Source organism: Uloborus diversus, unplaced genomic scaffold, assembly GCF_026930045.1.
Source record: "Uloborus diversus isolate 005 unplaced genomic scaffold, Udiv.v.3.1 scaffold_1116, whole genome shotgun sequence".
NCBI lineage: Eukaryota > Metazoa > Arthropoda > Arachnida > Araneae > Uloboridae > Uloborus > Uloborus diversus.
The window spans coordinates 46,622-56,666 of NW_026557784.1; the positions used below are offsets into that span (position 1 = coordinate 46,622).

The 10,045-nt window shown below is 33.8% G+C and overlaps 1 protein-coding gene across 1 annotated transcript; it reads left to right on the top strand.

Annotated features, from left to right (window-relative positions):
- Positions 1 to 262: 262 nt before the first annotated feature.
- On the top strand, positions 263 to 6,508 carry LOC129232251 (kelch-like protein 10; the record flags this gene model as incomplete). The annotated part of the gene is made up of 3 exons (XM_054866457.1): positions 263 to 370; positions 2,301 to 2,409; positions 6,176 to 6,508. Coding segments are annotated over exons 1-3 (456 nt in total), but the record flags the coding sequence as incomplete, so codon positions are not given.
- Between the last annotated feature and the right edge of the window lie 3,537 nt (positions 6,509 to 10,045).

The window sequence follows — 10,045 nt, forward strand, 5'->3', positions numbered from 1 at the left end:
ATACTTTGTAAAACACTCAAATCGAAAATGTATGCATGTAGTAACTGTTTGTTTGCATGGCAGAGTATACGATTAAATACAGGTATCATCCATGTGAATACCGGCTGTTTGTTTGTTTGTTTGTTTGTTTGTTTTTTTTTAATTTTTAGTATTATTATTTTTCGAGATTTAAATCCGTGTAATTTCGCTTCTGATTTTAGGTAAACCCAGAAAATCCAGTGGGTGCGCGAGTGTTTCACAAATGTGTCTCAGATGGACCTAAAATCTATCTTATTGGAGGAAGCAATGGAAACACTTGTTTTAACACTTGCTTTTGTTTTGATACCACAACTAAAACATATGAACGTTTGCCGGATATGTTCGAACAAAGGTAACTTCAGTTTTTCTTGTGCTTTTTCACTGCCTCTTTGTTTCTAGTGTAATTATTTAAGAATTTTAAACGCGCTCGGAGACCTTCCTTTTAGGAAAACTATTCTTTGGCACAAAATTATTAAAAATAAGTACAGGAATGCGACTTTATATGAACGAAGAAGGAGTTCACTTCCACAGCGTTATGTTTGATAAATTTCATGATTACACTGTAAAAAATTTCCGAAACGTCGCTGATTATTTCCTTGGAACGTTTCAGGGTTTCACGTGTTTCCCGGTAACCGTGGTAAAATCAAGCACATTTGCAAAAAAGTTTCCTGAATTGCTACAAGTTGGACGAATGTAGACTTTTCACTGTTGTGAAAAATATTTTTACTTCCCAGTTTGAAAATTGACTGAACGTGTTTTTTAAGTGTATCAGTTTTAGTACGATTACGCGCCCGTTCTGATTGACTAAGCTCCCAATGAGAGCAAATAAGACACTGGATGGTAGCAGGTTGCCTTAATACTTTTGGAGATTTCTTGGTAAATCAGGAAGATTATAGTCAATTGCATTGAACCTATTTAATTTTTCTTGAAGGTTTATGATTTGCTTTAACAAAGGAAATTTCTCAATTCTTCAGAAAGTTTCAAGGATAATTTTAGGAAGGTACTGACTTTTAGCGGAAAACGTTCCTGGTGTTTTCCAAGATATACTACTGGCGAAAATTGGGCACATCGCTGCCTGTTATTTTCCAGGAACGTTTCTGATTTTTTTTAGAGTAGGTAATACAAGGTATATCTTTGATAAAGAAACGGTGCTTAGAATGCAGTATTAAAGATATATTTATTACGGCCAGTATGCACCCGAACACTTAGTATAAAGATTATATTACAGCGAATCCCGTTATGGTATTTCCATTTGTTATCAATGCTCCAAGCCTGAATTATCAAAATGTATCCAAAACACTTTGCTAACAATGTGTAAATAAAAAAATGCATTCTGTCGGGAAATGTAAGTAATTTTTTTTTTCAATCAATGTTGACGATTTCTCTCTCATCTCATATATATCTTTAATGTAACTTCACTAAAATTTAATAATCAATCAATTTTTTTTAAACGCTTTAATAAAATTTTGTATTTCTTCAATTTAACGTTGTTTTATGAAGACCTAACCACTGTTAAAAATTTTCCGGAAAATTTACGGTAATTGTTACTGGCATCCATGTTGCCAGTAACTATTACCGTAAAAATCAAATGTTACTGTAAAAGTTAACGGTTTCCTCCGTAGGCCACAGCAACCAATTGGAGCTGGGACTGCTTATTTTTCCGGTATAAATTACCGTAAAAATCAGCGATGTGTTAAGTCCGCCATTTTACAGTAACAATTACCAGAAAATCTTCCTGCATTTTTAACAGTGTACCATTTCAGATAATAGCTCATAATGTAATGGGGTTGTTTCCTTTAGTCAAAAGTAATATTTTTATCCACTGGAATTTATTGCCAGTACATGAGAATAAAAGGCCACAATAATAGTTCTACATAAGTATTAACAAACGAATTAAATATTTCGCTCTGCACTATTCGCATCAGTGAATGGCCTTTTCTCACTTGCGATGTCAAGCGCAGAAGAGTAAAAAATTAAATTGAATCTGCGCACCGATTAAAATATTTTTTAAAAAATATTAAACTTCATCAAGTTATTTTCAAATGGTTAAATCCAACGCTTTCAAGCAAGCTCTTTCAAAAAAAAAAAACTTTTAAAATTTTGAAACAACCTAATTTTCCCTTTGGCAGCAGAATATATATTCAATTGCAAACTCTCCTTTGATATCTGGCACGTTGAATAGCAAGTTTCCTCGAATGCTATTAAATTTTAATCATCTTAACGCTTTAGAACAAACACTCTTTGTTAGAAATTCTGTATAAACAATCGCTCTCGTTTTCCAGGTGCTATCTGAGCGCTGTCTTGTTGTCTGATAAAATCTACGCTATCGGGGGTTACGACGGAAATAATCGTCTGCAAACTGTGGAATGCTTCGATATCAAGCAGAAACAAGTGAGTTCTTGATTAGATCGGATATTGTATCGAATTATTTCGCGTAATTTTAGATTAATTTAGGTGACGGAAATTGCATCAGATACGTTTTGTATGAAAAATATCAAAAATTTTGTCTGTTAGCGTGTTCTGAAGAATGTCAGAGAATTAGCTTAGGTAAAATTAAGGCCACTGATCGAAAATGCAACAAATATATATATATATATATATATATAAATGAGAGGAAAATTCAAAGGAAATGAACCAAGAGTCAAACTACTCCTTCAACTTCAAAAACGTTAAAAAAATGTAAACATAAGCAGAAGAAAAAAGACGGAGGAAAAGGACCGTCAACAAGCAAAAAATACTGCGGAGACCCGATTTTTTCATTTTTTAAACGTTAATTACAAATTTTCAAATCAACTTGAAAACTTAACTCAAAATTCAACTTACGTTCAAAAATAAGGCATTTTAGTTGGTATGAAAATTAAAAAGGAACCTTTTTCTTGCTCAAATCTTTACCGAAGTGCGAATTACCTTTTTTTTTTCGGAACATCTAATTTGAAAAAAAAAAAAAAAACAAAAACAAAAACAAAAGCTAAAGATGTAGTAGCAGCGATAATAAACTCATTAAAAAGGAAGTCTACTAAAAATCTTTGAAAATGTAAGGTTCTTGAATTTAAAGAACTGAAATTTCTATTTTAGACCAACAATAAGAGCTGTTTCCTGTCTACAGTCCCGATTCTAATTGTTTTACATACTTGGAAGCTTTTCTATATTTTAAACATTAATGCTAAGTTATTTACTTTGCTACCTCAGACAACTTTTAGATGAGAGATGAATCCTAGTATGCTCCAATGTTTCACCTCTCCAGGCAACATCTATACCTAGAGCCGCTATATATACAGGCCGACGCATCAGCTTAAGTTTAGCCATTTTGGATCAAATCTTTCATTGTTGCGGTGCTAGGGTTACCAGAGCAAAGTTTCGAGTTTTGCCAAATTGGCTAAAAGTAATATTTTATTTAATGAACAATTTCCGTGCCACAAATAATTGCTTGCAGGGGAAAATCAACAAACATGATAACTTGCCAGAAAAGACATCCACTCAAACACGCGCTCCGATCCAAATTGGTTGATCTTAAGCTGATGCGCCGGCTCGTATATACTAGTGATGTACCGGATCGTCAAAAAAGTAGATCCGCGGATACGGATCCGGATCATTTGTGTCAAGATCCACGGATACGGATCTCCTTTTTTTTTAACCAAATTCAACTATCCAAGTGTTTAATTTGTTACGGAAGGTATTCTCGTCAGAATAATAACACTGCTTCTTCAAAAAATGTCATCTACGACGAAAATGTAATCAAGACTATGATTTACTCTTGAAAGAAATCTCCGTTAAAATCGAGGGAGATTTGGAAGGAACGGGTCAACGCTGCATTAATGCTAAAATAGAATGTGAAAAAATATTTCTAGCTTGCACGGTAGATGTTGGATGCATGAGCAAAAGTGTAAAGCTGCTACTGGACAGGCTAGAAATAATTTTTCGCATTTTATTTCAGCATAAATGCAGCGCTGACCTATTCCACCCAACTTATTCCGACCGACAGCATAAAAGAGCCAGGAACACCTTTACAAACAGTAAATAGAGAATTTAGTCTCTCTTTTTTTAGAATGCCAAGAAAAACCAAAATGAAGAATAACAGAAACTCCAAATCTGTAACAAAAACTAATATTAAACTAAAAAGTTTTTTAAAAAATTTAAAAAAAAAACATGTACCAGAGGGCCGACGTGGTTTTGAGATGGATTTCGCGGGTCAGAACACACATTGTTAACAAATATGAACTGACAGCGGATAGAAATTTTAAATCATTGAGCTTCTTCTTCTTATCTGACTATGAAAAAGCTACCGATCACGCGTATAAAGGCTTTGAATTGCATTTAAAATTTCCTTAACAAGATTATAGCTTTTACTGTATATAACTTGGAAGTTCCAAACAAATATCAAACGCGAAAACTTAGTTCTTTCAATTTGGGGGCCAATATTTTAAACGTACGGGTAAGTTTTTACTACCATAATTCTGAAGAACGTTAAGTTGGTTTTATTAATATTTCCGGTAATTAAAGTTCTGCAAAAACGAGGCCCAGCTAAGAACACTTTCGATCAAGTCACCTTTTGAACGAAAAAAGAACTATCGAAATATGTTCATCTGTTTAGGAGCTACGATGCCACAAATAGACACACATATACACTTTTAAAACTTATTACCCGTTTCTTTTTGCAACGGGGGGTACAAATTGGCTTCTGAAATGATATCTTATAATTTAAACAGGGAATAAAACCTAATTTAAACGGAATTTAAGAGCTTTTTATTCAAATATTTAAGAATTTTTAGTATAGAAAAAATCCGTTTAAGATCCGTCAAAAAAGCAGCGGATACGGATACAGATCGTTATTTTCCCTCGGATATCCACGGATACGGATGCGGATATCCGGAACATCACTAGTATATACTATATAGGGGCTTTATCTATACCTACTTATCCGCTAAAGGCCGCTATCTCTTGTGTCATGGGAGGTACTTTCAAACCAACAAGAATTTCAAGATCAGCTTTCAAATTCAGCAAGAGTAACGTCGTGATGATTGTTCAACTAGTGTATAGGCATATATACGCAAGAATAATTTGCAGTTCAAAAAAGTAACAATTCATGGTCAAACCCGTAATAACATTACACGGCTGAATACATTTGCAAGAGCCAAAGGTTGAAGAGATTGGAACTGTCTATTATATTTTTATCCTGCAAACGATAAGCTGCGAATCTTCCGACACATTTTTAATGCTTTTTAAGCACCGGCACTACTTGTTCCCCTTTCTAAAAACCTTTGAAGCACAAAGTAATTTATCAATGGCTAGTAATAGTTGACACATGTAGTGACAAACGTATGCGTATAAAGAAAATCATTATTTGAAATAACATTTTGTTCAGAATTTACCGTTTTGAAATCGATATTCAGCGATGAAATGAGCTCTTGTCAGGTGAGAGCTCGAATATTGTTTAATGTTTCAGAAGAGCTTGTTATTAAAATGTTGTATGAAAATGTTTTAAATGGTGTTCCAACACATACAAAAAATTAAACAATTGCTTTGTTGTCAGGTCATGCTTTTCCTAAATGAACAACAGAGAAAGCAATTATAGATATTGCGCTTAGAGGAGGATTTTAACTAAATTTGAATGCAAACAGTCAACGCTTAAGAATTTTTTGATGCAGTATGTAGCAGGACAAGTAGAACTTATTTGAATTAGACTTGTATTTTGAAAATTTCTTTTTTCTTTTGCTAGACGGAAAACGTGAGTAAAATTAGAAACTTCTTCCTAACGAAAAAGACTTCAAATTCTACATTGCATCGCGTTTTTACAAACTTCTTTTTAAAGTAAATTAAGGGGCTGACATGGGAATGACATTAAGTGATAAATTTCGAGTTTATCGGGAGGGTTTTCTCGGAAGAAACAGTAAACGCTCAAAGCTTGGACTAAACAGCAAGCCAATCGGCAAAATGCTTTAGTTTCTACGATCGACAGAAGATGACACTCGCATGTAGACTACGATACTGAACCTGGTGTTCTTTGCTTCCCCTGTAAAATTCATTTTTTCTGATTTACTGACCGGCTGGGCTTGAACCTGGAACCATCCGGTCACAAGTGCGATGCCTTACTGACCAGGCCACCACGGTCCTATAAAAAGTTTAGCAAATATAATCACATTTCTCTTTCTTTCAACAGTGGACTTACGTCTCTTCTATGCACCAAGTCAGAAGTGATGCCACTGCGTCTGTACTCAGAAACCGAATCTTCGTGATGGGTGGATTCAACGGTGTGGAGTTCTTGAGCTCTGTTGAATGCTACTACGTTGAGTACGACCAGTGGTTCTTGCTCCCGAGCATGCTCAGTTGCAGGTCTGGGTTAGGAAGCGCTGCCTACGACAACTGCATTTTCGCTATTGGTGGCTTTGATGGGATAAAGCGTCTGACAACTGTGGAGAAATATGATTTAAATTCCAGGTTATGGTTTCCAGCTAAACCCATGCAACGGCCAAGGAGTAATTTTGCTGTGGAGGTAACTTCTTTATAGAAATACTTGTCCTTTTTTAGAATATACCGCAAATTAGTTATATTCACCGAAAGGTAGTTTTCCGATATTGGGATTAAACTAGGTTTAATCCCAACCTAGATTTATTCCCAAACCTAGGTTTTGATTAAACCCAGGTCTAGGGACAACTATGGAGAAATATGATTTAAATTCTCAGTTGTGGTTTCCACCAAAGCCCATGCAACAGCCGAGGAGTAATTTTGATGTTGAGGTAACTTCTTTATAGAAATACTTATCCTTTTTTACTGTATACCGCAAATTAGTTCTATTAACTGAAGGGTAGTTTTCAGTTATTGGAATTAAACTAGGCACATTACTTTTTATTAATATTTTTTTTAATTCTTGTGATTGTTTTTCTTATTGTCGTCGCCCCCAACTTCGTCGTTTAATCTCAACCTAGGTTTATTCCCAAACCTAGGTTGGGTTTAAACCTAGGTCTAGAGACAACTATGGAGAAATATGATTTAAATTCTCAGTTGTGGTTTCCACGAAAGCCCATGCAACAGCAGAAGAGTAATTTAGCTATTGAGGTAACTTCTTTATAGAAATACTTATTATTTTTTACAGTATACCGCAAATTAGTTTTATTAACTGAACGGTAGTTTTCCGTTATTGGGATTAAACTAGGCACATTACTTTTCATTATTTTTTTTTAAATTCTTGTGATTGTTTTTCTTATTGTCGTCGCATTAATCAAATTTATATTGAAACTACTTGTTTGGCCATTATTTTGGTTTTTAAGTACTTATAAACAAAACGAGTCATTAAACTAAAAATTTCATTAATAAAAAAAATCAGCCAAATAATAAAATTAGAAAAGAAATGAATCCACAAAAAGTAATTAAACCTTTTAAAAAAGGAAAGTCATTAAATAACTAGTAAAGTTTCATTAATGTAATCCGCATACTGAATAAACCAACATTAAAAGTTGCAACATTTAGTTATAATCATAAATAGCTTATTTTTATCCTTTACTAGGGCTGGTTGGGAGAAGTGGGTCATTGGGATCACCCTCCTAAAACAGATAGTATGCTGCCCATGATAAGCTTTGTATAGAAAACTTGAAATATGATCATAATATTTATCGTATTGTCAAATATGTGACATCAAACAATTCCATCTAACACATTAATTCAAAATTGTAATTAATGAAAATCAGTTACAAAACTTTGATACTGTGCAAGTTTTTGATACAATTTCAATATATTATTTTTTTTCCCAGTTTGAATAACTCTGAATTTTGTTTAGTACATATATATATGTACACACACACACACACACACACATATATATATATATATATATATATATATATATATATATATATATATATATATATATATATATATATATATATATATATATATATATATATAAAACATTTTCGATAAGTAATTTTGAATGTTATTAGTTTATGTTTATTAAGAAATTATACCGAGTTTGCACAGCCATGCATGAATTCATCTACCTCCGAAGAAGGAACACCTCTATTTAAGAGACAAATTGTCCGGTCCCCTGAGTGTCCCTTATTGAGAGGTTCTTCTGTATTTTACTTTTACATGTAAAGGTGTGTGAAATGAACGTAATACAGCTGAGTAAGGTCAATTTGAGTAAATTTGCCAAAACTATATATATACATAATGGCAAATGTTATAAGTACCTGAACCGCTTTTCAATCCCCCTCCCCCCCCCCCCCCCCAAAAAAAGAAGAATTCGATTAATATACTCGTAATTTAAGTTTTTCAAGGATGAATCAATTGAGGAATCAGTTTCGCAGAACTCTTGAGTGGTCTTCATGGAACCACGGTGTTCTGTGGAACCCAATTTGAGAAACGTTGCTCTAGATACTGAAATATTACCATTTTTGTGGTGGAAGGACAAGGACTGCGTTCCGAGACTTGCATTTTTGTACATTTTGTGTTTTTGATGGGAATATAATTTTAGAAAAGCCAAAACAATAGACCATTATTTTTTAAGATCAATTTAAGCCTTTATAAAAGGGTAAAAATTGTTTAAGTTATGCAAAGCATACGATATTTAAACTTGACAGTAAAGTTGATGTATTTATACAAAAGAGTTATTTTCAAAGAACTGTATTTTTATTCATAGAAACAAACTTTAAACGAGTTAGAAAATCATGCGTTTGAGCTAAGTATGCCAATATTGTACGACGAAGATAGTAATACTATATCAAAACTGTTCGCACTGACACTTTTTCTCGGTAGTTTTATTTTTCCTTTGGGTGTCATCATGGTGTTGCAGCACGAAATTAGAAGTGACGTAACGATAGATATTAAGAGAAATTTAGAAGCTGGTAATCTTGGAGTGTTTCTACTTGGCTTTGGTTTCGGATTGAGTAGTGTTTCTTGTATCGCTTATGATTACGCAAATAGAAATCCCATAGAAGTGAGACCATTTACGCATTATAGTTGAAAATCTATTGAAGTGTCTATTAAAAAAATAAAAATTTTATGGTTGAAAATAACACCTCTGCCTCTTTTTTAAAAAAAAGTCTCTGTGAAAGAAATATTTGATGACAACTCAGCAACACAAATGTGTATTTGGGTGAGTTTTAGCTTCACATTATAAATGATGCGTGTAAAGCTATTTCATAATGCAATAAATAAAAATGACATTATATAATGATTTGTATGATCTATTAAAAAGGGGGAATCATCCTAACAAGAAACACTTGGCGCATTTTCATAATATTTTATCAAATATTTAAGACACTTATCTGCTTATCAAACGTTGCCAAAATGAGTATTGCTGAAATTGAAAATTTTATGGCCCTCATCCATTAAAATAAATAAATAAATAAATAAATAAAACACAGATACTTTTTGTGTCTTGTGCTGATTCCATCACAGACAAAGCCTGACAGATTTTGGCGATGTTTAACATTTTCTAAGGTGCTTGGAGTGCCTATACAGACCAAACCCTATTGTTCTGGGAGTTACGAGCAGGTTGAACGGTAAATCAGTGAAAGGTCTTCCAGCGTGAACTTGTGGCCCATCTCAAAAACTTTTTCTGGCATCTTAGTCATACGAATGCATGAACTTTTGAAACTCGTTTAGGTTCTGTTTGAGCTGTTTTTGCTCTTACTCGCACTTATCGGTCACAAACTCCCACCTTACGAACGGTTTCTCTCGTGGTGGAAACCCAAGGATTTCATTGAACACACTTTTGGATGACCTGCAGATTAACTGAAATGTTCACTGTTCGCTTTTGTACACTTCATGGACGTCGACAATCATTTCCAAGCCACTTGAAGTGGCATACTGCATCAAATACTGTTTGCCGAGGCACAACAAGCACAGGCCCGCTGCTAGACGTCTGAGCGCCCGCGTGCCAAACCTATTTTGGTCGCCCCCCCCCCCCATATCATGAGATATTCAGCCCCTCCCCGAGGGTCATGAAAATTTATTTATGTATGTTTTTTTTAATTATTTTTCTTATTTATTTATTTATTTATTTATTTATTTGAAGTAGGTTGAAAAAAAC